A 27,968-nucleotide genomic window follows, 5' to 3' on the forward strand; every position below is an offset into this window, starting at 1 on the left:
AAAAAAAGTCAGGAAACAAAAATCAGGACCTCCAGGATCATGGAAAGGATCTCCACATAAAATAGCTGCCTAAATTGAGGTTTTACAAGCCAAACTTGGCTCTTGGCACCAGTCAGACAACGCTGTCTTCCATTGAGTTCCTCAGGGAACTGGGACAAACTCATTGACTCTTCCAGATTTGTACTGCCGTTGACAAGAATTTAAGGGAGCAGGAGGAATTAGACCATTCTCCTCTTCCTTGGCTACATCATCTTTATGGTACTGTTTTCCCTTTTCTTCTTCACCTGCTTGCAGACTACATAGAATCACAGAATCATAGAACTGTCTGTGTTGGAAGGGACCTTTCAGATTATCGAGTCCAACCACCAACCTAACACTGACAAAAACCATCACTAAACCACGTCCCTAAGCACTACGTCTATCCATCTTTTAAGTACCTCCAGGGATGACAATTCTACCACTTCCCCGAGCAGCCCGTTCCAGTGTTTGATAACCCTTTCAGTGTAAAATTTGTTCCTAATATCTAATGTAAACCTCCCTTGGCGCATCTTGAGGCCATTTCCTCTGGGGAGCAGGCCACTTTCACAGTCCCTCTTTGGAGTACAGAAAATATTAATATATTTAATTAATATTTTTAATTAATCCTTATAATGTTAAATTCAGCGCAACTTCAAGATGAGTGAAAGTAGAACAAGTCACCTGTGACTGATGACAAACATTGCTTAACACACTCAGAGCCACCGGTGTAATGGCTGCAATGATAGAACCTGACCAGAAAAATACAATAATGCCTGTGAAACAGAGTTCTGGGCTTGCACAGAGCAAAATGAACAGTGCTCAGCCTATGTCAGAAGAACGAAGGAATGAATCAGCCGCCGGAGATTTGAAACTGCGGTGCAAGAACTTTGGTATTACCAGTTCAATGCTTAAGCCACTGAGGAATGCCCTCCAGAGCTAACTGTTTATATGTAACATAAATAATATAAACAGCTAAGTGCTGGAGGGCATATACATACATATAGATGTATGTATAAAAGAAATATCTGTTCCACTCTGCACCATGAAAAATAACACCACCATATAAATAAACAAATGTCAACTGTTGGGAAATGCAGGGAGGCAGAAAGTACAAAAGCTTTCCTAGCTCTGTCCCGAAGAATAAATTTCTCCTTGACATGCACCCACATCCATTGGTCCAGCTAAAACATCTGCTCTCCACTCTCCAATTAGAAAATGCTGCTGCCAAAGATGGCTTCTCAAAAATCAAAGTAACACTGCCAAATTGAGCCCAAACCAAACCTCACTAAAAGCTCTCCCTTCTGCTGGTTTTAAAATGTCCATTGGGAAAAGATAATCATCAAATAATAGTATCAACAATGTCAGATAATCACTTCAAGCTCTTTGATATGTTCAAGTGAATGCCGTTTCAAATGTTATCGAGTGTCAAATATTTACTCTTGAGTCCAACTGTGTAAACGACCCATCCAGTGCCACTAAACATGGCAGGAGCACTTGTAACGAGAGCGGTGGGACCTGCAAAGCAAAGGAAACAACCCAGCTATTTTCAGGAGAGGAAGCATGGGGACAATCTTGTTTTTCAGAACAAAGACCGTCCTGATAGACGGAGCTCCCCAAAGAGAGTTATGACTACCTTTGCGCTTATCTGTGTGCAGCTTTTTTTTAACTGGTGAACCTACAGCAAGGCAAGTGGAGCTTTACAGTCCCCCAGTGGAGTCAGAGATGTGTCCAATGTCACATGCTCAGTGTGAGACTCGCACGAACGCTCTTGTCTTGTGCTTCCCTGTGCCAGAGCTGTACCCGCCACAGAAGAAGCTCAGAGGCGCGCCTTGTTCCAGGGACCCTGTGCACCTCAGATCTACGATCTGCTTCAAGCAAAAGGGCTGCAATTCAAGGAATAACCATCTGTGCAAATAAGGCTTCCACTGGATTTCCTCTTGGGAAACACACCATAAAGCATGAATTCTGCTGCCTTAGAGACGGTTCTCTTCTCCACCCTTTGTAATGCACAGGGTACCAGGCTTAGTCTGCCTTGTAACTTCCTCTTTCAAGTACCCTTGGAATAACTGGTAGAGCACATTCCTCCTCCAGCTATGGCCAGAGCGAAAGCAAGACCCCCATTATTTCCTGGCCCATTCCTGCCCTCTGAATTCTCAAGAACAAGAGCACAATGCCCTGCTACCTGGTGCATTACCCTCGTCTGCTTGAATTCATCCCACTCAGACACCCTGGGGTTTGCTTTTCCTTTTTAATATTTGCAACAACGTTCTAAGGAGCTCTTGGTAAGTGGAACATGTGCCTCCGTGACACAGAGACGTGACTTTGAACCAATGCCTTTCTCTGTTCCTTAATTAGACAGCCCTACCAGAGCAGCACATGAAGAATGTCTGTGTCAAGCACAGAGTGGGAGGATCAGCGATGTGCAGTGATACCATTACAACAATACTGCTTCATGAGCCAGCATTTCTTCAGTGTCAAAACATGGTTCAGGGCCCCAAACGTCAGGCTCAGTGAAGTCACGTACCTTGTCAGCAGCATTACCGAACGCCACCGAATGCTAGCATGCAAAAACAAGGGGGACTTGGTTCAGACCTCTCCCTTCTCAAAGACACATACATGCGGAGTTATCTGGGAGGTGACGCAACACGCAACGTGGAGCGAGGGCCATGCATGGCATTCCCCAGCAAAGAGCAGGTTAACAATCTTTAGCGGTACTTCAGAAACAAGGACAACCTCTCTGCATTTGAAAGATGAAAATCTTTCAATATTTGCTTTGGAGTTGTTTCATTTAGCACTTTCAAACAGCTGCCTCCAGCTATTTCATAATAATAGTAACAACTAGTAAAAAAAACCTGAAAGCAAAAAAAAAAAAAACACCACACAGGCCTGTTCCCCGATTTCAGAAAGTGGATTTTTCTGGGACGCAGATTATTAGGCAAAAGCCTTTCTTTTTTTTTTTTTTTTCCCATAAGACAAGTGCAAAGCATTTCATTAATACACGCTGGAAAAATAAGATAATGGCTTTCTTGATTGTGACGAGGAATGTGGGGAGATTTAATCTGAACACTGAGTCAGGTCGAAGCGCCTAAACTCTCCTCGGACACAATGTTATCGCATTAACGCTTACATCATCACTCTCACGAATGATGCTGACTAACGCAGCCCCAAACGTCGATCCACGCACCGTGGCGAACTCCCAGGTGAGAAGGGAGAAACAACCACAAAGGTCCCGTTTTAGCATACGTCAGGCACTAAAGAAAGATAGGTTTGATGTCTGGAGCGGAGGGAGCGATCTGTTTTCAGCCGTTCGAATAGCAGCCACGGGCCTATCAGGACGCAGTCACTCCTCTTAATATTTCGCATGTGTGTCGAGAACTAAGAGTTGGAAAGCGGCACAGGGCAGCATACGCCTTCGAAAGCATGGTGTACGGACTGCTCGTAATAAAGTAACAGGAGACAAGGCTTCACCTCCTTGACATGTTCCGAGCAATTTCCAGTTGAAAAAGGTCAACATATCATTTACAAAGCGGCAGCGCCTGGAAAACTCTTGTAACTCTGCTGCACGAAACGCACCGGGTGATCGTAACCATCCCTTTCTGGTGGGGCTGGTGCTGGGGGCACCGGGCGTGAGACGCCGTCGGTCGGTGGGACGCGGCTGGGGCTGCTTCTGCGGGGGCCGGCCGGTGGCTGTGGAACGTGGCCAAGCCCCACGCACGGCCTCTCCTTTCTGGGCACTGCCTCCTGCATGGAGCATCGGCCGACGCCGAGGGACGCGGCAGCCAACTTCTGCCTCCAGTGAAAACGAAGCCCTGACAAACAGGATAAAAAGGGGCGGCGGGGGGTGGTGGTGGTGCTAATTTTTCACGTGGGCAATACTTTAGTGCCACTTCCACCCCGGCTTGGGGATGCGCCGGCAGCGTTTGCCTCCTCAGAGATGCTCACTGCCTTGGCGGAGTGGCACGTGAGGCATTTTTAGGACCACAACCTAGTTTAAAAAAACAACCAACAAACCCCAAGCAGCCCCAAAATCCCTTCGAGGAGGACAAGTCCCTCAGCTCCCCAGCTCCGAGCCTGGCAGACCCGCCCCACCGCTCCTCACACCCTCGACGCCACGGCGGGGCCCAGCACCCGGTAGGGACCATGGCGGGGGACACAAGGCGCTGCAGACCGAGCCGGGCCGCCACCGACACCCAGAAACCACCCCTCGGGTGAGGACGGGCCCGGGCCTGGGCGCCGACCCCGCCTTCGCGCCTGGCGCTGAGGGGAGCGGGAACGGGACGGGACTCGACTCCTCCTCACAGCCGCGCGTGGCCGCCCCTCCCCGCCGGCAGGGGGCGCTGTGACTCACCGCCAGGAGGGCCGAGGCGCGCTGCTCCCCCGCCGGCTGCTCCCCGTTGATGCCGCCGTTGCTGAGGAGGTGCTGGTGGTAGTCCGGGGGCGCGGCGGCGGCGGTCGATCCGCCGCCGGTGGCCGCCGCCGCCGCCGCCTTGGGGTGCTTGGCGGCCTTGCGGGCTCCCTGCCCCTGCTGCACCAGGTGGAGGAGCTGCAAGGTGCTCTCCCGCTCGCGGTCGGAGCTCTCGGCGCGGCCGCGCTCGTAGCGGCCCTCGCAGCTGAGGTGGTGCTGGCGGCAGACGGCGATGCGGGCCCGCAGCCGCTCCACGATGGCGCTGTGCACCCGGGGCGCCGCCGGGCCCCCCCCCAGCAGCCCGGCCCCCAGCCCCGCGGCCTGGGGGGGAGCCGTGTCGCCCATCGCTGGCTGCCGGTCCTGGCCCTCCGGATGGGTCGGTCCTCACTGCCGCATGGAGGGTGGGGGGGGGGGGGGGAAGAGAGGGGGGGGGAGGCGGGGGCAGCGGCGGGAGCCCGAGCCCGGGGGCTGGCGGCGGGGCGGAGGGCGGTCAGCCCCGCGCCCCCAGCCCACCCCCACCCGGCCCCCCGGGCGGTGACGGCCCCGCGGGGGCTTTGACAGATCGGGGGTGGGACGAGGGCGTCCGGCGGCCGCTACGGTTGTGCCAGCATCGGCCGGGGGTCGGGGCCGGGCAGCCCCCGCCGAGGGGCTCCGCGGGGGCGGAAAGGGCGCCCGGGGAGGTGGGACGCGGGGGGGGGACGGGACGGACACACGGGGGGCTCCGCCGGGGGAGGAGGGCGGAAAAAAAAAATAATAAAGCGAGCCTCTGCCTCCGAAAGGAATCCCTGGATGAAGGAGATCTCCCTCGGGAATGAGTGAGACTTGGCAGGTTTATTGATTTTATTTTATTTCGGGGGAGCGGGGCGGGGGGGTTATTCCTTGAAGTGGAAATTCAAGGCATTGCCGTGCTCGGCGGCACGGAGAAGCCCCCCGGCGGACCAAAAATTTGGCGGAGTGGGGTTTGTTGGTTTTTTTTTTTAGAAAAAAAAGTCTTTAGTAAATGTGCGAATAAAGAGCCGGGGAAGGAGGAGGAGGAGGCTCGGGTTAGTTTAGTCTTTGTGCTTTCTCGTTTCTCTCGCCCGCTCTTTGCTAGCCGCTCTTCGGTTTATTACTGTGTCCGACTGCCGCTAAATTGTAGTTCCTCTAAAAATACGAGAGACGGATCCCCCGGTCCGGAACAATGTCAGTCAGTGGACTTCCAGACCACGCTTCGCCTTCAGTTAATCCAGCCACTGGATAAAATCCGTACTGCCTTCAGTGCTTATTTCCCCCCTTAGTAATAAAGCAGCAAGCTACGAACCCAGGCAAAGAACTCCTCTCGCGTACTTTCCCTTATAACTCCCAGATATTGAATAGTTTCAAGTACAGTTTCAAGAAAAGCACGGGGGGGGAAAAAAAAAAAAAGCAAAAAAAAAAAGCCAGCCCCTCTTCAGACAGTAATTACAAACGGAGAGTTGCACTTACAAACTTCCAGCATTTTGCACCCAGAACAGTCCAGCCACTTTTCCTTTGTGTTTTTGTATATTCCATCCCCGACCCGCCTGGGGTGGGTGGTTGCCGGTGGGTTATCGGCGCTGCCTCCGCCGGGCGCTGCTGCTGCCGCCGCCGGGTGCCCGCGCTGCCCGTTGCCCCTCCGTGCGGTGCGGTGCGGAGCGGGTCCGCGGGTGCGGGGCGCTGCGGGGGCGGGAGGCGGGTGTCAGCGGGGACGCGGCGCCGGGGAGGCCGGGGCGAGGCGCGGAGCCTCCCAGCGGCCGCGGAAGGGAGTCGGGCCGCCGCCGCCGCTGCTCGGCGGGAGGTATTTGCATGGGAGGAAGCCAAGGAAATCCCCTTTCCCCTCCTCGCTCCGTACCTGGGTGCCGGGCTCGAGCAGCGCAGCCTCCCGCTCTCCCTCCTCCCCCAGCGGCGAGACCTTCGGGCGAGTACGAGGGAGTTCTCAAATAAATCACGGCGCCGCGCTCCTCTACCAGCTGGATTTCTCTGGAACAGACGGGAGAAAAACAAGCGGCGTCTTCCAGAGCGCTCTCATGCACGGGGCGAGGGCGTGACACGAGGTCAGGCTTGGGATGTGGGAGCTCTGGGCTCTGACATGAGCTTCTGCGGTGTCCGGGGCAAGTCACGTAGTCCCTGCACTTGGGTTCTTCCCCGGGAAAGCCACCGCCTTGGTACTCCTCTCTCCCGACTCCTCTGTTTGGAGCAGGGGCGGCCAACTGCGAGATCTGGCCCCTGGTACTGGCCTCGCTGCAGCTGGCAGCCGCCAGGTTCTGCGTGTTGCTGTAGGTGAGCTGTGAAGGAGGATGCAGAAATAGCTGGGAGCTGGTAGGCTTTATTAAAGCAATACGCTGTTGTGCTACCGTGGCTGTATTATTCAAATTCACAAATACTTCTTTGGGAATAAATATGCCCCCCAAGCGTGCAGAGACACATCCCTGATGGAAAACCTTGAAGGTCTTTTGGGGCTGTACAGCCCCTAATACATCATCTCATTTAGTTCTGCAGCGGGGTCCAGTCAGAAAAATACACAAATTTCATCACAACATACCGGGAGCATTAAGCTGAGGATGAGGAGGAACTAATGATAACCCTCTCAGGTGGTTTTATCTCCTTCCAAGGTCATGCACATAAATACTTTGAATGCCAGTGATGAAATGACGCATTCCTGGAAATTCACCCAAAATACATAAAAGATACACAGTGCTGGACATATGGGAAATATGAAAGCCCCCCGCTTTCTTGACCCCCGTCTCCTTCATGTTGCAGCAAACATCCCTGTGGGTTGCCAGGATCTGGCTATGTGAGTGCTGGCCAGAGGCTCCAGCACATTCAGACCCACGTTTGCCCCAGCTGATTCTTCGCTGGGGACAAGGTCTGGGGAAGCTGCGTTTGTGGATGTGCTGCCTTCAGAGGAAGGCATTATTGCTAACAGGAAAAAGGGATTTTTTTTTGTTTAACCTTGAACAACTGAGGAAGAGTGGGTTATTATTTGATACGTAACAGTAGCATGCATCGTTTGAGAACAATGGGCTGGCACAGTTGGGAAAAAATATGAAATTTTAATGTTTGTAAAATAATGGACAATGTTACCTTTTCTTCAGGCCTCGCTAGGGCTCTTATTCATTCTTTATAGCCCAGATGTCCCTGCTGTGTTTAAGAGGGTCAGTCAGAGAATGCACGTGTAACAATAACACATGAACCTCACGGAGAATAAACAGGGGTGTTTTAAACCAAGTCTTGGCTGGGGTTTTCAAAGTTGCTGTGGGAATACGAAATCAGTGGTGCTGCTCCGGAAGGTACCAGGGTAGCTGCAGGACTCCTCTCTCTCTTACCAGATTTTGTAGAACTCAGAGAACGAGCTTTCAAAACAAAGATTTTTGAATTTTAACCTAAGACGTTTAAGATTCACGGGGTTTTTTTGCCAAGCAGCATCTCATATGTTTTGTGGTTTAACAGATCCCTTTCAGAGCGAGAGACAGCTGGTTGCAGCGCTGTGCTGCTCAATATACAGCAAATGCTGCCCCTGGCGTTTCAGAGAAGGAAAATACCCGAAATCCATCCCGCAGCTTTTCCAAGTTTTCTCCAGAAGTCCCTGTCGAAAGTTACCAGCCCCTGGACACCGCCAGCATTTCTAGATTGGTTAGTTGTCAGCTTTTTTAAAAGCAAATGGTTCTCAACGTCATGGTAAAATCGCTTGCGATTGGTGTCATAGGCGTTCTAATAAACACACACATGATAAAACATAAGCATACCAGGTCCTGAATAAGTAATTACTTTTTTTTTTCCTTCTGTCGACATTAATTTGTGACATTTTACATGATATTGCAATCTCACATAAGCTGTCATGCCTGGCCATTTTTTTTCCTGTGTGAATTCACTGAGAATTCACACAGAAATTCTGCCTGAGAACTCTGAGTTCAGCAGCCCCTTCCAGATCTGCAAAACATTTGTGCTGGGTTTGCAGCCAGGAATTCTCACCATAGATGTCCAATTGTGCTAATAACTTCCAAAAAATGGAACAAAAAGACCGTGCTGAACTTATGTCACTTAAAAACTTGAGAACTGGCTTAAATCTAGGCACATACCTTGTTCATCTGTGTTTAGAAAACATGTATCACATGACTTCAAAGTTATATTCACTCCACTGGAACGGCACATGCTCCATATCAATCCTGGGGAGGATTTTTGCAAACTGAGTTTTGAATTTTCAGCCGTTTCCATTATTTGCTTTTTGGTGCGGGTTCTTAGCCATTTTGAATGACGGCAGTTCTAAATACATGTATTTCATAGAATCATAGAATCTTCATGGTTGGAAAGGACCTTTGAGATCATCGAGTCCAACCAAACAACCTACAATCTCTGCCACTAGAGCATGCCCTGAAGTGCCACATCTAGACGTTATTTCCTGCGGTAGTCACAATTAGGCAGGCTCACGTACCATGCAGCTCACCTGGTAAACTGTTTAACTTTCGGAGCGCAGTCCACTGCACCTGAGTTAGTTTTCTTGTCTTTAAATTTTGTGTATAAGGTGCATGCAGTTACTGCTCTGTGTAACCTGTAACATAAGGCATCTTGAACACACACCAGGTTTTTAATTAAGAATATAATCCCCAGAGCAATCTACAGAAACCGTGTCTACATCTTATTTAATAATCAACAGGAAAAACGCCCCAAAAACCCAAACAACCCCACACCATCACTTATTACCCAGAAAAATATCAAAATTCACATAAACTATTCAGGGAAGTGGAGCCACTGAGATGGTTATTACCAGGTTCTTGCGATACCATTTCATGTATTTCTCATATTATTCCTTGGTTGGTAGATCATACTTTCTTACGTTCTTTTGTCTCACCGCTAAATTCAGATTAGAAAATGGTATTTCTTATTTCTCAAAGCGGAATCAGAAATTCAGCTTTGTAAAGTCTATTTTGTGTGTGCTGGATATTTCTCTTGGAGTGGTATTGTATTTACATGTATTTATCTAACACGCCCACTCTGTTTATCCAGACAGACCTAAAGAAGGATAAAACTACAAGTCTTTATTTATCCAAATAAAAGTAAACTAGAGGAGTTAAAGCATGGGAATTGCCTGTAATTGCCTGCTGAACTGCTAGAAATAACTCCTTTTAGGAAACAGGAGAAGCTTTCACTGTTGGAAAAAAAATGACAGTAACAGCTATCTACTACTAGCAAAGTTTAACATCCCATTTGATCCACAAATTATGTTCTATCCAAAAACTGAGGGACATGGGCAGAAAAATCACTTCTTTTTGTACTTCCCTCCAAGAACTGGGCATCGAATATAGACAAAAAGGGGCTTCTTTCCCCGAAATACATCACATTAGTAAGGCTGATCCTGTGCACAAACACCTTGTGTGAACATTATCATAGGCTCCAGTCACAGAACTTACACTAGAGCAGATTATCGAAACATTACAGGAACTAAAGTAATTTGCAAGGATGGTCATTAATCACCTGCTCCAAGTCTAATCACATACTGAGCTCCCTTCATTGTTCCATTAAGACAGGTACTTTATCTTAATTAGAGATACCACTTCAAAAATTAACACTGAAGACAATTAAAATTGTTCCTATCAGGACAAACATCATATTCTCTCACCCCTTAACTCCACTCAAATTCTCTAATGTGGAAAAGGAGGTATGAAAGAGTGGTCAGATTTCTGACTTCTCCCACCATTAAATATTTGCACAAAGATTTTCTGCTAGAAAAATTCTTACTGAGCATTTCTATATATAGAAAGTCTCGGGGGGTACGAGTCCTCTTTGTACTTCACGCTGTACAACTGCCAGCATTTACAGCCTGCCGTGGAAAATTTGATCTAAAATTTTTACATATACGGCTCTTCTGAACAATTGTTTAATTTCCTGTGGTGAAGACAAATGTAAACATGATGCAATGATACTTCACAGCCTCTGTCTTGCAGAAACTCTTCAGGTAAGACAACAGCCACAGAAATATTATCACTTCCTCCAATCTCTGCGGGGAATATCGAAGCATGAGAGAGACTACACACACACACAAACATTGTGTCAGCCCCTGCCAAGCCAGATCAAACATCAGTTCCCTGCTGAAACAGAAATCAGTGATGTCAATTCTAGGCATTTTCTTAGCCCAACTGGTGATGTCACAGGCAAAATTAGTAAAGCTATGAAGGCCCTTTCTTCCAAGAAACTCTGAGAGAATACCTTAGTATCCCTGTTCGAAACAGAAAAATAGAAGATCTGGAAAAAAATCCCTGCAGGAACAAGAAAGAAGTAGATTGCTCACACTTTCTAGGTGAGCAAAGAGGAGGTGAGAAACATGATCTGGGATGTGGTAGATATCAAAAAATGAGTAAAATTAATCACTGGAACAATTCACCAATTTTCATTTTCAGCCAAAACATATGTTTTCTTGAAATATTATCAGTAATCAACAAGCCAAAATATTTTTTTAACTTGGTAGCAGATGGTTTAAATGTGGCAAAATGAGAAATTGACCATTCATTCTGATAGCAAAATTTTTAAATAAAATTGTACATTCTTTGAGTTTTCAGAAAATTCGCAAGGTAGCAGAAATGAAGACCAGTCAGGAAGGCTCTGAGAGGACGTACTCCATTATGTGGTATAAAACCCTTTTATTTCAGAACCGTTTTCCTTTGTAAGAATAAAGTTACACCAACCATAGATGTTATTTTATTCTTCTAGAGAAGCCAACTAAAGTGTACAGAGATTTGGTTAACAGAAAGAAGTGGAGCATCGAGGGGCATTACTTTTACTAAAAGGGATGCATTTAAGATAGATTCCTGAGTACTTTTAAGTTGATGGGTGTGTTCCCACCAATATTCCCAGCAGAACAGGGATGAAGGAAAAAGAAAAGAGAGTTCCTTCAGCTTTGGTAACCACGGAGATAGGTATACTATGTATCAAATCTCAGAATATTTACATATCTATGTTAAAGGAGAAGCCGCTGCCCGAGCTTTCACACACCATCCAAGGAGTCGCACACACCACCCGAGTCTTTAACTGCTCAGACCAAGGTCCCTTCAACAGCAGGCGACCCCAATGAGACAACGGGTGCTGCTTTCCACTCCTCACACACACACACACTCGGGCACACTCCCTCCTTCCTCAGGCTCGACCCTAGGTTTCCTGCAGCAGAGCCTCAGGTGTCAGATTTTATAAAATTATAAAATTTATAAATTTAATTGAAAGATACAGCAGCAAGGTGAGTCTGGGCTGTGTGCCTCCGAAAAGGGAGGGACCTTAAACCTTGCTATCTCTACACCTGCCTCTCACACACTGTTCAAGCATCTTTTAGTCCAATGGTGATTTTTGGTCTGGGGTCTTCTAACACCTTCTTGGATTCCCTCTCTGTGTCCAGGCAGGCCACTGACCGCTCCTGTTGATTTGCAGTCTCTGCTGACGGTTGGAGCCTCCATATCTTCTGGTTTATGCTTCTCATGCACCTGCGCTTGCTGGCAGAACATGGGGAACTGAGAAGTCCCAGACTTAGGGAAAACATTACCAAAACATCAGTGTGTTATCAACATTTTTCTTATACTGAAAGACTAAACACAGCACTGTCCAGCTGCTAGGAAAATTACTACGAAAATTAATTCTATCGCGGCCTAAAGGCTTCAGCAAATCTAGCTACTCATGGCAAGTATAGCTAGGCAAACAGCATAAATCACACCATAGTATAACCTTAATTAATTTATTGTCATTAAAACTTACTTATTTAAGCTAAACAACTAATATCTCTCAACATCTAACTCACAATTAAGGTGTGGAAATAGTATCTTCAACACAAGTTTACCAGAGAGTAAATATCAATCTGTTTACTGGGATTTTTCATCTTGGCTTGTAAATCTTGTATCTTTATGTGGTACAAGTAAGAACTGCTGGTGTTAGCTCACTCTAATAGCATATAAACCATTGCTGAATTTCAACCCTTTAAAATATAAAAGCAGTTCATTTCTTACAGTGAACTTTGGAAAAAAGGTACTGAATGACAAATATAAGGTACAATTTCTATGGAAAAAATCCAACAGACATTCACCATTAAGTGATACACCTGGCAGCAGTCACCTAGCCGATCAGCAGATCTGTTACCTGTAGAGTGACGTAATGAATGCAGGGGGGAGTTCTTATGGACAAACCCATGAGAAATGAGGTTTCATTAGTTTTGCTTCTGAGAGAACAACTTCTTAAAAGAATCTAGAGTGTTAACAATACCTTCCCTTTTTACCGAGTTGCTCAGCCGCAAAAGACTAATATGTTCATACAGCAGGATATAGGAACAGTTCCTGATTCAAAACCCTGATCCCTGCATCTTACCTTAGGCTACATCTAATTAATTTTATATACAGCACAAAGTTGGGTTGGAAAAGACCTTTAAAGATCATCCTGGCCAGAGACATCTTCCACTAGACCAGGCTGCTCAAAGCCCCATCCAACCTGGCCTTGAACACTTCCAGGGATGGAGCATCCACAACTTCCCTGAGCAACCTGTTCCAGTGTCTCACCACCCTCACAGTAAAAAAAATCTTCCTCACGTCCATCTAAATCTACACTCTTTCAGTTTAAAACTGTTACCCCTTGTCCTGTCACTACAGGTCTTGGTAAAAAGTCCCTCTCCTTCTTTCTTATAAGCCCCCTTTAAGTACTGGAAGGCCACAATGACGTCTCCCCAGAGCCTTCTCTTCTCCAGGCAGAAAAATCCCAACTCTCTCAGCTGTCCTCATAGGAGAGGTGCTCCAGCCCTCTGATCATTTCTGTGGCCATTCTCTGGACCCGCTCCAACAGGTCCATGTCTTTCCTGTACTCGGGGCCCCAGGGCTGGACGCAGTACTCCAGGTGGGGTCTCCCCAGAGCAGAGCAGAGGGGCAGTCACCTCCCTCGACCTGCTGGCCACGTTTCTTTTGATGCAGCTCAGGATATGGTTGGCTGTCTGGGCTGCGAGTGCACATTGCCGGATCATGGCCAATTTTTCAGAATGGACAATACAGTACTTATCCCTTCTTAATTCCTCAAAAATCTACTCCCCTGGCCCCAAAGAACTCTGATTTGAGCTTCATGCAATTCAAGTAAGCCACGCATCACGATTCTGAGTAACTCCTACTTCCTGTTAAATTGCATTGGAAGAATTCTTGCTTATCTTGCATGGCCGCATTAATCCATTTTCTTAATTCTTTAGCTACTGCAAGTTGCTGCGATTATGTTTGCACAACGTAATTTGATGTTTAAGATCTCAGTAAATTGCCTCAGCTGCTTATCAGAGACAGCGCTGTGGGCCCAAGTGTTCATTTAGATGGCTAAGACAGAGTCAGTCTGTATGACGCCTATAATGTGACTCATCGCCTACTCTCTGAAGAGACGAATGACTATTGTGCCGCAAACGTAGTCAGGACTGCAGAATACTTCCTCTGTTGCCTTGCAACAGTCTACACTGATTCCTCAGAGGGGAATTAGATCTTTGCATTTGGGTCCTGTTTATCGTAACTATCATTCCAAATGGTTGGACTTGCTTGCATATAACAAGGAAGGTAAGATACAAGTCATACGTTCTTGTATAACATAGCCCTACCTTTCCAAATATACCTACTTCAAAAGGTTTAAGCATCTCCTACCTTCCCTACAATGCAGCTCAATATAAGTAGGTGGAATTTTTATTTCACAAGTAAACAGGTATTCAGATGATATTTTTAAGAATTTTCCTTTTAAGAAGGAAACTTAAAGCGACCTATGCAGCAAGACTGGAAGGACTGATTTGGTAAAACTTTGGGTTATTATTGACACAGATGAGAAAAAAAAGATAGAGCACATTCTGCAACAGTAGCTTAAAGGCATATGGATTTAAGCATAACACAGCCTAAAAAGAATCCTGAAGACCAAGCAGAGATAAAGTGCATGCAGATAGAGCAGGCCATTCAAATTTTTACTTCATCTTTCAAAGAGCTGTATGGCCCCTTAATCCATTTTCTCTTCTTGGAAACTGTCTGCATCATTCATGTAGTCTTCCAGATCATTGTATCTCTGCAAATAAAATAAAACCTATATTATCTATGTTTAATAACTGAATTACATAAAGATTGTTTCTTCTTTTCCAATACATTAACAAGCATGCCAATAACAAGTCAGAAGCAGCGATATCTGAAAGCTTGCTAAATGCAACTCTACTACAAGTTGCCTTAAAATATTTCATAAAGTGTTTCTGAATAAGTCAAAGTACTTCAGCGTAAACAGAAGCGCAAAATATTCTTGCTGTGCCTCACGTATGTGTTTCCAATCTAAGTTACAGCTTGAGTTTGTTGTGTTGCTGTTTTCAAATGAAACAGGAGCCAGCCCACCACAGCCCAGACATCACGCAGCTGTCAAAAAGCTTCACGTCAAAAGCTGACACAAACCCTATGTGAATGCAGCAGCGCACCACTGCTTGAGAGACTGGGTCAGCAGAAGTGGATAAATGGTTAAGCCGAGTTATATCAAAGAAGCCCAGTAATTCAGAATGGATCAATTAAATCAGATATATTATCTCAACTTACTTTTATCTACTTGGAAAGGATACATCAGATAACTCAGTCATACCTTCTGAATCCACCCATTGTCTTCCAACTGGCTGAAAAGCCGTTCGACAGTGTCTTTGACTGGTTCATCCTCAACACCATCCAACTCAGTAACAGAGCTGCAATCCACGTACAATTTGTACTTGAAGTGCTTCAAATTATGATAAACTCTTGTACGATCTGCACACACCACGCCAACCTTCAAAACCTAGGCCAGAAGTGAACAAATCATTCTCTCTGATAGAAAGAATGGCTAAGTCAGTCTAGTAAGATTTTATCAGCCAGTCTAGGAAGATTTTTTTGAATAACGAAATAAACAGGATGACGCCACATGCGTAAAATCAGCGCAAACCCACATAGTTTTTACAGCCACAGCAAAACAATTTTTGAGCAAGCAGGCAGCCAGTAAGTCTATGCAATGGCAGTTTATCAGTACTGTTTTCTTGCAAACACAATAATGTTTATAATTGGTAGGGTCTTTCTTATCTCCTGGTGGAACTTTGTTACAATATCACTAACATTTTGGACAACCATCATATCGTGAAAGCAGAGGAAGAGAAATTATTTGATTATTTTTGCTTAATATGTAGTACTTCACAGGGACATGAAATACCAGTTCTAGCATTTTGTAGACTGAATGATATTCAATATTTCTTCAAGAAATACATATAAGTACAAATAGACATATGCCTAGAAACATATATTTAATAAATATATAGACAAATTGGATTTAATAAAAGTAAAATCTGAAAACCGAGGTTTTATACAATGCAAATGTTAATCTGCAGCTGCCTGCGAGGTATAGCAAGGTCGTAATGCTGTAGAAATCAAAGCCTCTGCATCTCCCAGTTGTTACCAGTTTCACTTTTTCCATGTTACCAGTTTTACAATTTCCATGCAGAAAAGACAGAACTGTCTTATTTAAGTTTCATTTAAAGCAGTATTTATAGATAAACAAATGGTAAATATGCACATAAATACATAATGAGAGTATGGATTAGAGTAGATCCATTATCTCATCTATCAGCACTAACATTAAATACAGGCAAGTATTTGCACATCTCTTGAACTCAGATTTTATACAAAGATGTTAAGCCATGAAGGTGTTTACCTGAAAATACTGAGTAATATATTGGCAATCCTAAATCTTCACTAAGAGTATGTGAAATTGGAGGTGTGGGGAAGGAGAAGGAGTCAAAGTTCATCTGCATTTAAGGACAACCTGCATTTCACAAGAGTAAGTTTTGTTCCATTTCTACAAGAGAAGTAGTTCAGGTACATACAATGGCAAATGAGAAGAGGAATCTATCCCCTGTAGATGACCCACAGGTGCACCAATTACTACTCCAACCTACGGAGACAAAGCCTGTCTGGTAAGAAATCCGTATCTGGCTGGTTCTTGGAGGTCAGGTTTTCTACACTTAAAAACAACATAATTAATACATGTTGCTTTGAATACAACAAACTTCAGCTCCTGATACATACAGGAGAAACTGATTTAATTTTACTAAAAAGAAAAACAAACCAAAACAAAGCCCCATCAACTTATCCTTACAGGGCAGCACTGTTTTGGACTGATGTCTTCTCACACCTCTGTAAGTAACAAGCAGGTAAATGGCTAAAGGTCAAAGTTCTCTGCATCAGTAATGCAAGCTGTGATTGTATTGCTACTTCAGATTACATGCATATATATCAAAAATCCAACCATGTTATATATTGCAAATTATCCCTTCTGAGCCACAACAGTGATACTCTTTATTGCCGTCATTGGAAATAACCTGAATAATCTTTTAAATTATGAGAAGGTTAAGTTTTAATCAATGCTTAGAACCCGCATTTTCAGGAAGCTTTTCCAAACGCATGACCAAATGTTTGCACCTGTGAGCAGTTCCCCAAAACACCTGACCTACTTGTACAACCTAGCACTAGCAGCATCCACTGACAAAGACAGGAACAGAAAAGCATATTTCTATTTATAAAGATTATATAAACTAAAATTATATTTATATGTATAATTTATATATTTTCTTAAATAGATTACTATACTTTCTTAAATATATTAACCAGCAGCTCGACTCATATAAGCAGGTGTAATATCACTGAAGAGACACACTCACTTGAAATAACTTTTTATTCAACCTACAGTAGATGGTTAGTAGCTGAAATTTTAACCAGATTGAGATAAAGCGTTTGTGCTATAGGTGCTTCTGAAGTGCAAGACCCACCAACCAATGGGTAACCTTGATTTATTCAAATTTCCGGAAGTACCATTTCAAATACTGAAAACAATCAAGAACTGAAATGCAGTGTTTCATAGAGCATTTCCTAACTTTTCACATATCCCATGCAATGAGACGCAGTACCTAGAACATTATGTGATGTAAAACTGATAGCCCAGTTCTCCCCTTGCGACAACAGCTAGCAGGATATATTTAGAAAGTTAGTATAAAATGCAGGATGAACACCGGCATGATCATAACAGTACCATACAGCTTCTAGCAGTCAACAGTTAAGACAGCCTGTATCATCCCAACTGTCACGTTCCATAGCGTGGAGGAAGTTTCCCCAAGAACCTGTGTAATCCCTTTTGGGCTCACTTACACTTTTCGCTTCCAAAGTATCTTGTGGCAGTGAATTTCATACTTTATTTATGTGCGAGGTGTAAAGTATTTCTGCACTGGAGAAATGCCAGAGGGCAAGTAGCTAAATATCGCATAATGTAATTATGTATTGTGTTTTTAAAGCAAGAAATATTGTCTTAAAATACAATGCTATTTCAGAATATAGCTTTGGAAAGAATCTCAGTACTGTATTCATTCTAATTTTTTCCCCTCACAGTTCTCAGTGACTCCGTCCTAATGCCTAACTTATCTACTCAAGCTGGTTGTGTCAGCCAAAGTTGTGTTAAATCACTTTGTACGGAATGCAGGAGCGTAGCCTGACAATAGCACAACATGTAGTGACTGAATCCATGTCCTCTAAGCATGATTATAAACGGAAGTAGAACACCGAGAGCAGAAAACAGTTTATAATCCAGGTGACACAGAAGCAAAGAAGTGTGGGGGACACTCATACCTAAAAACTATTTAATTTTCCCTGACCATGGAGGAATGAGAATTGGCAGCTACACACAGAACAATCACTGCAAGCCTAAGCAAAACTGGAACAGCTGTTTCTCTTCTCTTTCTACTGGCAAAGCAGAATACTTCAGAGATGAGAGAAAAGGAAAGTTTTATGCAGAAGAGGGTTGGAGGTCTGTTTTTGTTCTCTCCACATCCACTTTTCTAGGGTATTTTCAAATAAAACTTTAGAAAATAGTCCAACTACATGTTTCCATTCAATTTGATCTGCCAGTGCTAAACTGCTTTCTCTTTCAGTCAATTAAGTTCTTGAAGTGCCAGCTGTATGTAGCTCTGTGTGCCGTTTTTTCTTTTTTTCTTCTTTTTTCTCAATTGGCAGAACAAGTTGATCAATGCATTGCCAGCCGAACTTCAAAGACTACTTAAGAACAGCACCTTTAGCAGTCTAAATTACAGGTTACCATAAGAACACGAATGTTGCATTACAAAGGCACTATCAAAAATTACTGAAAAGTGCTCAATAACTCTCTCTCCTGGGTCTGTTCTATGGCCTCTGAGCTACATTGAGCATGCACATGGCAAGCATCTCACCACATGCTGGGGTACGCAGCATAAAAAAAGCTCTCATTTTCTACTGTTAAGCTGAAGAGGACAAAAATGAACCAGTAAGCTAGTTCAATATTCAGTAGGATACTTCAAGTTTTTTCCAAAGTGAAAAATAGCCAATGTTTCATGTAGGACAACATTTGGATAGCAGTGAGGGAATTGCTACTGTTATTTCCAAAGTTGGAAGTTGAGTAAAGATTAAATACTTGTGCTAGTTCACTTACAATTTCTGGTTAGGTAAGGCACACACTTCCTGTGAAAACCTGAAAATTTTTAAATTAGTGATCTACATTTACAGACCTGTACGTAAGGAAGAATAATGACCGCACAATGGACTGCAGTATCAGTGCTAGTATGATTGCCAAGGACTTACTGTTTTCCTGCAATAAACAAGGGGAAAAGCCTTACTGTAAAAGCCTAGCTCTCTTGATTATCATGCACGCATGAACTTACCAAAACAGAGTATTAACAACTGCTGTTCAGAAAGGTCTGTAAGCTATTTAAGAAAAACCATGGCACAGATATTCCTAGATTCTGCATTACACACAGAGCCCAATATAATGACATAATGATAATCACTGACACCCCTCAAATCTCTAAGATAGAATATTTGCAAAGATCCAAACAATATAGGCTTGAGCTTCAGTAAGGTGTACTTCCAGTTTGATGAGCGCTTTACTTTATTTTTATATAAAAAATCCTATTATACCACATTTCAAAATATATTGTAAATACAACTTGTTCTGACACTTTTTTCTTTTCAGCAAATACTGGAGGAACTTTAGCTGTATTCAAAAATTATTTTACACCCAAAAAGAAAAGCAATATACCTTCTACACCTCCTGAAAGGGAAGAAAGGCAGAACTTGGATATCAGCTTAGTACACAATTGTAGCAATATTTTATTCTTGACAAACCATGTGCTTTGAGCTTATCCTAAGAGGTCATGAATTGCATTACTTAAGGAAGGTCATATGCATACCTAATCATAACAATTACTGGTAGCTGTAAATCTGAAGGGAAGATCCCTAAATATTAGGAACACCCAGGTTCTTAAGATTCAATCTCTTCAAAGTCTCAGCGGTGAAATATAACAAAATTGACTGGTCAAGTCATCTAAAATGACTGCCTAGTGCAGTATCATGTAACAACATGAAAGATGTGTATCATTCCAAAAATATAATTTAACCAAAAAATTTCCTGGTAGAGACAACCAGTGAGAAAAAGATGCAAGACTACCTAAATGGAAGCACTTTCTAGTTTGGACAAGTAGTTCTGATAATGCAGTAATGAGAAAAAGGCTCTAATAAAATCTATTTAAGTAGCTAGGAACAAGCCTTCTCAAAAGGAGATCAGCAATTTCAAGTGACATTGCAACTGATATGTCAAGATACTTTGTCCTGGGTGAATAGCTACATGGGAAACAGCAGATATGAAGAAATCTGAAGAATGAAGCAGTAAATTCTGACTAGCCTGCACTTGGACTATTAGAATGACAGCGGCACTGTTTCAATGTTCTGACCTACAGCAAAAAAGAACTGTTGGAGTGCACATAGATGCTCCAAATGCTAGAGGCATAGTAGGCACAGAATTAGCAAACCTAGTGACCCAATGCAGAAAAAACCTTACTTGCAACAAAATAAAAAACACAATCATTCAACTGAGATGGTTGTCCATTATACAGAATCTCACTTTTACAATGTTTCTGAAAGATAATCAAGGCAAGATTCCTGCTGGGAAAGTCTTGAGGGCATAACAGGCACACACAAAGGTAAAGGGCTTTCATGTGATCTAATTTCAGTGAGAAGACGTTCTGATATTTAGAATATATGTAAGTCTCAGGCAAATGTCATTCTTGATTTAAAGCCTCAGACTCCTGGCATACAGAGATAGGATCTATTCAAGAAAAAAAGTCATAGTATTTCTCAGCTACTTGGTGAAAACCAGGAATGCCAGGCATGTTCAGAACATCACTCAGTCATGTAATTGTTTTTACCACTGCTTTTCCTTTAAGATATCCATCCACTTTAGGATTTCCAATCTTGTATTAAATGCTCTCTGACAAAACAAAAAGCTACTTTAGAAATAACTGATTGAGTGCTCCTGTTAGAACTTTGATTAGTATGTGAATTTTCACGTGTGCTGTCAGCCTCTTTGGCACACAGCCTCCCCACGCACCACAAAGGACAAGCATGCTGAGTAGGATGTGTAGGATGCCATGTACCTAGAGTTTCCTTCTTGCCCTGGATGAGACTCAGACTGTAGAGATTTGAAGCAGAGGAAAAATTAATGCAAGTGTCAGTTTTGACTTAAGGGCAAGAGTTATCAATAAATCCTATCATATGTCTTAGAGCCTTTTATCTTTTATATCATGAAGTCCAGCTCATAGTTAGGTACACTTGCTAGCACTTACTGCAGTGCAAGAACATGTGCTGCATCAGGTACTAATATTAAGTGGCAAAAGTCGGGAGGAAACAGCACACCGATCATTGTGATGCAGGCAAAACCAAAGGTCATAGAAAACCCTCAGATTTATTTTCTTGGTAAAAGTTAGGTTTATTTGAGGATATTTTTAATTACCTTTTTCCCAACATATAAGAATGGATGGGGGGGAGACCAGAGGGGAATGCCTCTATTTATCCTTTTTAAGTTTCGTTGGAACATCCTTCATAATTCCCACCTAAATCCAAAACCATACTCCTCCAAACTGCAAAATGTTCCTCGTATTTTAAAAATTAATAGGGTTTAGACAGGGAAGTACAATAGCTTAACTCTTGCCTCTTAACATTAAAGACATTAGATGTGTTGCCTGGATTTCTATTCTTTGTATGATTTTTTGTAACACTAAGCAAAGCTTAAAAAAAATTATATAGGGTGCTTGTTTGAAGTTACCTGCTTGTCATCTGGCATGAAGTCATCTGCTTCCAAAGTTCTACTATTATAAAGCTTTCCAGAGAGCAGCACATGAAATTTACAATACCGATTCATTTCACAGGCCTGACAAGATATATTTTCTGGATTTTTCAAGACTATGCGAACATCTGGGTAGCAATCCACACGCTCCTGAAAAAGAGATTTCAAATAACATTAAAGAATCTCTGTAAACTGAAAGATGCCTCAAATAGGCTCCCGAGTACTCTGTACTCACACAAAATTAGTACAAGAGAAACAAAAGAGATTAAATTCTGAAGTCTTTCACCATTCAGCTGCAAACACATATCTTCTCAATCATTTTCCAACACTTCACGCAGTTCTTGTTCATTAATTCTTTCTTTCAGCTTCAGACCTAAAGAATGGCTCCTGCATCTTGGCACTTATTTTTCCTCTCATCTCTATTTTTTGGGAGTGCAACTGTATCAGTTGGTCTGCTTCAAATAAATACGCTTTATCTCTCCACTGGTCATGCTACGTTATTACAGTGATTATGAGATGACCAGGCTTATCACACTAATACTATTCTAGTAACTTGCATACAATGACTAGGTTACTGTATATTGACTTCATTTTTTTGAAGGAGAAGGTTCATTATGAATACACTGGTTTACCTTTTTGTGGCAGGAGGAAGAAATTTTGTTATAACATTTAGCAAGAGACAAAAAAAATCTTCAAAAAGTCATCTGCTGAAGTTAGCAGGAGAAGCATTCAGGTAAGGGAGAACAGATTCTGTTCTGTTACCTGAATGTTTATCTGGTTATAAACACATAAAATACTTCTGATATTTATAAGTATCAAAACAAGTTAAACACAGGGAAGAACACTGAGTTTCTATTAAAAAAATATACATAATTATATTGATTATTGTACCTTTGCTGAGAATTACACTATAAAAAATAAAAATCTATCAGTAATAATATGATTTGGAGCCCACTACACTATTTAAAATAGAAGCTACGTACCTTGTATCGATCTTTCCAGCGACTTCTAGAGATTAAGTTCTCAAGACGAGGCTGAATGAAGCGGTCATCCAAATAATGAAGTGAGAGCAACATATCTTTCGCATACTTCTTTTTTCTTGTTCCATCTATTCAGTGAGAGTCATTACTAATTTGCTAGCCAACCTATTTTGCACAAGTTTCTTCAAATAAAATTCTCGAGGACATTACGCTTCTGCATACTAAGAACTATAATTATTTTAATAAATTATTACTGAATACACTTGCCACCATTATCCATAAAAGTGATCCATGCATCTTTGATAAACTTATACATTTAATTATTTTAAAAGTCTGTATCACAAGAGGCACATGAATAAACTCTACAGTCAAGATTAAAGTGAAAAGCTGTCATCCCAAATGGAGACCCATTCACTCGATGCCATTTAAAAGAATGGAAAAGGAAGATAAAAAAAAAGTCTTGCTTTTTGTCTAGTTTATCTAAGTTGTTCATAATGTGTAAGGAAGGAGGTTGCAATCCATGAAAACAAACTGCTGAGCTGCTTCACAGCAGAAATTTTGGCAACTCTCGTCTTCATTTATAAAAAACACACAGAAACTGACCTTTAAACTTCAGCAGCACAGTCAGATGCCTTGAGTTAGGCAGTGTAAGTACTTCCAAACACTTACTCAAGCAAAAGAAACAAATAAGTATGAAGAGGAGTAAAACTACCACTATCACACAACTGTCTCCCAAATATGCACTGGACTCCAGGAATTAAACAGGACTTTCATAGGTGCAGGCCAATTCATATTGTCCCAAGCTTCAGCATTTACAGACACACAAATTAATTCAGCTAGCTTCCCTAGTCTTTTAGCAATGCTGTTATCAAAGAAACAGAACCGAGAAGGACCACTGGCTAGCTAGCTTTCTATATAAAAAGAGATAATTGACATTATAGCCACCATAATTACAATTGTTTTTCTATATACACTTTACACACATGCACACTTTCAGTAAGTCAGCTATACCAAAGGCTTGAAGAGGCTGTGCCAGACCATATAAAATCTCTCACAATCAAAAGCAAGTCTGAACTCTAATATTAAAATAGCTGCTCTTGATTCAAACTAATTAACAGATTCACTTCCGTTAACTCAGAAAAATCCATTCCGTGTTATAAAAATATATCTTTGTAATGCTAGGCTATGTTCATACTAAATAATGTTCTTCAGAAAGTTAGAATACAACCGCCAACGCATCCTTATAGCTGATCTACTTCCAGCACCTTGGCAGTAAGTTGTTAGTTTTGTAAAGCACATATAATTTGAAATAGAAGGAAGCTATTACAACATAAATCTGGCAAAGTTTACTTATTACTTTTCATAAGCTTGTTTTCACTTGGTAAAACAAATCAAAACCAACACCTGAAAGAACTAGCAGTGCTAGATGAAAGACATTTTTAGCTCCAAGAATACAAAGCCTTCATTCCAAACTCTGTGGTGTACTTCACTTTCTCCATTCCCTCTGAGCTCCTGACAACTCCAAAACTTCCTCTTTTTGGCACTTTGCCGACTCCTTCCACAACCTGACACTGACAGTCCTCTCACTAACCCTGTCTTTACAGTGCTTCTGAAATGACACGTGAGGTTGTCATTCAGCCCAACTAGGACAAACGCCAAAATCATTTCCTCAGCAAGAACAAGACGAGAAGTACTGACTGCAGCTGAAATGTATTTGTTTTATGTGAAAGCACAAATGTTAAAAGAAAAAAAGGAAAAAAAATAATCAGATATAATCTCCATAACTAAAATTGTTTATTATCTATCAAATTCCTACAAAAAAGATATGGAGCACATGACATTTTGACAAATAAGCTGACCTTGTAATGTTTTCATTGAGAAATCTACTTTGAAATTAATTTCGCTTTCATGCTGGAACTGTTACTACTGATAAGTGACACAGAAACACTTCCCTACATCTCAGAATGCCTTCTAGGCTTAAAAGAACGAAGTCTACATATTCTTCCAAAATTACTCTATCCTTTTCAGTTAGATTTTTTTTCCTCCCAAAGTTACAGAGCAGCAAAACTAAGAACAGATCTCAGGACTCACAATCCTATACTCTAAATCAGGAGACACATCTTTCCCTAGATTAAACATCTTTGTATAACTTTGAATGCACTATGGTATTATTTAATGCAATTTACTTACCATATAATGAGCTCAGAAAAGTGTCATCAATTGCATTTATGAGGAAAGCCTTTACTATTCTTTTGAAGTGTACATAATGATCACAGCGAGATACTGGGAAGAAAGCAATATAACCAGAATTTACCAAAAAAAAAAAAAAAAAGGAGAGAAAAAAAAAAGATGTAAGCAATGTTAAAAGTCCTTTAAGAAGAATTCTTTTTTTTCCCCATTATTGTAAATTTCGAATTTTAAAGTAATTTAAATATGCATTTAAAAATAAGTTCAATGTACAACATTGAAACACACCCTTGAGACCTTGCCTTTAAGTATTGCTTCTCATGCCAATGATCTTAATGAATTTTAGCATCCTAAAGTCACACGTCCTTTCATCGAGAAAATCCCATACCACAGTAAGAGCTACAAACACTAAAAGAAGAAAATAATACTTTTTCCATGAATAACAGGAAATAATGCAAACCAGAGCAAGCCAGCCTTATGTGGGGTTTTTTTTGTTGTTTTTCTTTTTTCTAACTTTCTTTCAAATTCTGCTCAGGTCTTTACTGGGGAAAAAATACCACAAATGCTTTGACCATCTACACTAGCACTGACTGTCCAGTTAATACATACCTGCGTCTGAACAACAAAATACATAAGAAGATAACCAGCATAAAGTTCTGTTTTAAATCTCTCTGCTCCATCCAGATACCAATTTTCATAAAAGATCAACTTGGCACGTTTTTTCACTCTGTGCAGTTTGGCCAAAATTGACCAACGAATTTGGAATTTTCTACAGACCTGTGCTCCCAAGTCCCACTGCCATGGAATAAAAATACATTAAAAAAAAATAAAATCCCAAGACCCAAAACCCCCCAAACTCACAGCAAGAATTTTACATCACTCTCCAGAACAGAACTTGGCCAGATTTAACATAGCTGCTCTTAGCATTTATCACAAGATGGAGCATGATGCTGTTAGGTCTCCAGAGGAACAACTGCACCACAGGTAGCAAAGTTCATCCTAAATCAGAACAACTTAAAAAAATCTGTGCAATGGGGTTTCCCTTCCTTCCCCTCAAATTATACGCTCCCTTTAGTAAGATACTGAAAGACTGTAAAAGCTCACTGTGTAAATCACATACTTCCACAATAATTTGAAGCCATTTAGGAATATGCTTTTAAACTATCATATCCTATTATGGAGTATTTGTACTTACAATCCATTAATATTTATTACAGCACTACAAGCAAGTTATACATATAGAATCATCACTAATTTCGATCTTACAGTTTGGGATGTAGTATGCCAGCAACTCGCTATTTGATATATTTAGTTTCTTCTGTTGTGACTGGTTTTTACTCTTTATGTGCTCTGTGTTGTCTTCGTCTTCGTCATCATCGTCATCTTCCTCTACTATAAAATCTTTCATGCTGTCACTGTCAGTTTCACTAACTTCTGTTGGTGTGACGGGGAAGTGACAGAGTGGTTCCTCTTCTGTGTCTGATTCACCATTAGAATCCTAATTAAATTTAAAGAAGTATTTAAAACAGAAGCATTTTCAGTATTTGTACTGATGACATACTACATATACTGGATACGATTTTTGACCTTCTAATAACACCCCTTGTTCAATTAACAAGAAATAATATGTTTTTAAAAATTGTAGTTCTGTACTAGATGACAATTACTTTCAACTTTAAATCAGCCATCTCTGAAGAGAGTACCACTCTTCAGTCTATTTGTAGGAATTAAGCTAACGTGAGATCTCTAAGTAGCTTCAGCAGGTATTTTGCTTCTTGATAAAAATAATTTGAGAGTCCTCTCATGCATTTCTTCTTTACAGAAAAAAAGGAATGATGAAGAAGTTTTTCCTTTCTGACTACATAGAGAAGATAGATACCTGCATTCTAAGCTGCTTAGTCATCAGAATGCCAGAAAGGGCAAATGAAAGGAAATTCTGAAGTTCTCAGTGATTAATATTAAACTCAAGATAAAGGTTTTCAGCAGTCAATATTGTTATCTAGGTAATGTGACAACAGCTAAAATGCGACAGAACTATTGTCATGAATAAATCCAACAAAAAAAATCCCCCTGATTTATATGTATTAGTCTTCACCTTTCCCTATATTCAGTATTTTCTGCAACTGAATTTCAAAGATAAAATCCAGACCTCACAATTTTCACTGCTGCAGGATCTCCGAGTTGCTCTTTGTTTTGCAAGTTCTTTCAATTTTGCAAACACCTTCTGTTTCCTATTAGTAGAAACACTTCCTGTAGGGCAGGTTTTATCAGGCTGCTGTTCTTCGGAACTCTCATCTTCATCCATTATACAGTGGCGCTTAGCAAAAACTTTTCTAACAACTATATCACTGTCCTCACTTTCATCATCACTGTCATACAAGACAGAAGTGTTCAACCTTTTACGCTTTCCAGGCATGATGCACTCTTCCTCACCATCTTCTGTTCCTTCCCCATCGTGGCTTTTCTCTACCTGATCTGAAAGGCTGTTCTCAACAGTTTCATCTTCTTCCTCTACTTCATCTTCTGATGCAGTAGGGTCTCCCTCCTCAGAGGTACAGGAGGATTCGTCATCGCTGTCAAGTACTATGAGCTCCCTTTTAGTGCGTCTCCAATCAACTCGAGATTTGGATGACAGTTCTGTTCCTGCTGTCTTATTTCTTGTTTCATATCTTCTGACAACTGCTTTTATCTCCATTGTAAGGCTGTGACAATGCATCAAAATATAAACCAGTAAAACAAAGCACTTACTATATTATGCCATTAAAAAAAAATAATACAAGGGCATGCATATTTTATCACATATGCTTATGACTTAACAATTATTAAGAGACACACGCAGAAATCAGCACCAAACAAAACTAAGCATGCACAATAACTTCTGAAGCGAATATACCTTACTCGAAAACTGTAGAAAAACAGAACTGCCCACACTCGGCATGAAAGAACAGGAAAAATCAGCTCTGAAGTGCAGCTACACATCCCATCACCCCCTCCAACACTGGGAGCCTACAGCTGAGGCAGCGAGCCTCGCTGCTCCTGAGGAGCAGCGCACATCGCTCCTTCAGGATGAGCAGCAGCAGCAGCAGGCCTCCTTGAGGAGCGGCCCGGCACCCACCGCCGCTGCCCTCAGCGGGGGAGGGACCACCCCACCGAGGCTGCCGGGCCTACCCCCGCCTGCCCGCCCTGCAGACGGACCCCAGGCGGCCGAGCGCCCTGAG

At 42.2% G+C, this 27,968-nt stretch overlaps 2 protein-coding genes across 3 annotated transcripts in view; both read right to left on the reverse strand.

Moving 5' to 3' along the window:
- MAML2 (mastermind like transcriptional coactivator 2) overlaps positions 1-7,633 on the reverse strand; it is a 222,566-nt gene extending 214,933 nt beyond the window's left edge. The window contains exons 1-3 of the mRNA XM_063329733.1: positions 7,505-7,633; positions 6,273-7,079; positions 4,367-6,097 (exon numbers count right to left, since the gene is read on the reverse strand). Of these exons, the coding sequence (XP_063185803.1) occupies positions 4,367-4,768 (402 nt within the window). The 5' untranslated portion in view covers positions 4,769-6,097; positions 6,273-7,079; positions 7,505-7,633. The remainder of the gene's footprint in view (positions 1-4,366; positions 6,098-6,272; positions 7,080-7,504) is intronic.
- Positions 7,454-27,968, reverse strand: CCDC82 (coiled-coil domain containing 82). 2 transcript variants are annotated; one of them, XM_063329746.1, is made up of 8 exons: positions 27,644-27,962; positions 26,900-27,452; positions 26,017-26,248; positions 24,754-24,846; positions 22,567-22,691; positions 21,563-21,733; positions 15,008-15,193; positions 7,454-14,455 (listed from the first exon to the last, which is right to left on the reverse strand). In XM_063329746.1, exons 1-8 carry the CDS (start codon positions 27,727-27,729, stop codon positions 14,390-14,392), a joined length of 1,512 nt encoding a protein of 503 aa, XP_063185816.1. In that variant the 5' UTR covers positions 27,730-27,962; the 3' UTR covers positions 7,454-14,389. The 2 variants fall into 2 exon arrangements, with proteins under 2 accessions (XP_063185816.1, XP_063185826.1); XM_063329756.1 differs by lacking the exons at positions 7,454-14,455; positions 15,008-15,193 and adding an exon at positions 19,404-20,929 and having other exon boundaries at positions 27,644-27,968.

This window comes from Chroicocephalus ridibundus, chromosome 1, assembly GCF_963924245.1.
Source record: "Chroicocephalus ridibundus chromosome 1, bChrRid1.1, whole genome shotgun sequence".
Taxonomy (NCBI): Eukaryota; Metazoa; Chordata; class Aves; order Charadriiformes; family Laridae; genus Chroicocephalus; species Chroicocephalus ridibundus.

Coding starts and splice junctions, on each gene's coding strand:
- CCDC82 (XM_063329746.1), bottom strand. CDS start 27,729: ATGTGTAGCTGCACTTCAGAGCTGATTTTTCCTGTTCTTTCATGCCGA. Junction 26,249..26,899: donor GCAGCAGTGAAAATTGTGAG/GTCTGGATTTTA, acceptor AAATTTAATTAG/GATTCTAATGGTGAATCAGA. Junction 14,456..15,007: donor ACAATGGGTGGATTCAGAAG/GTATGACTGAGT, acceptor TTTTATTTGCAG/AGATACAATGATCTGGAAGA.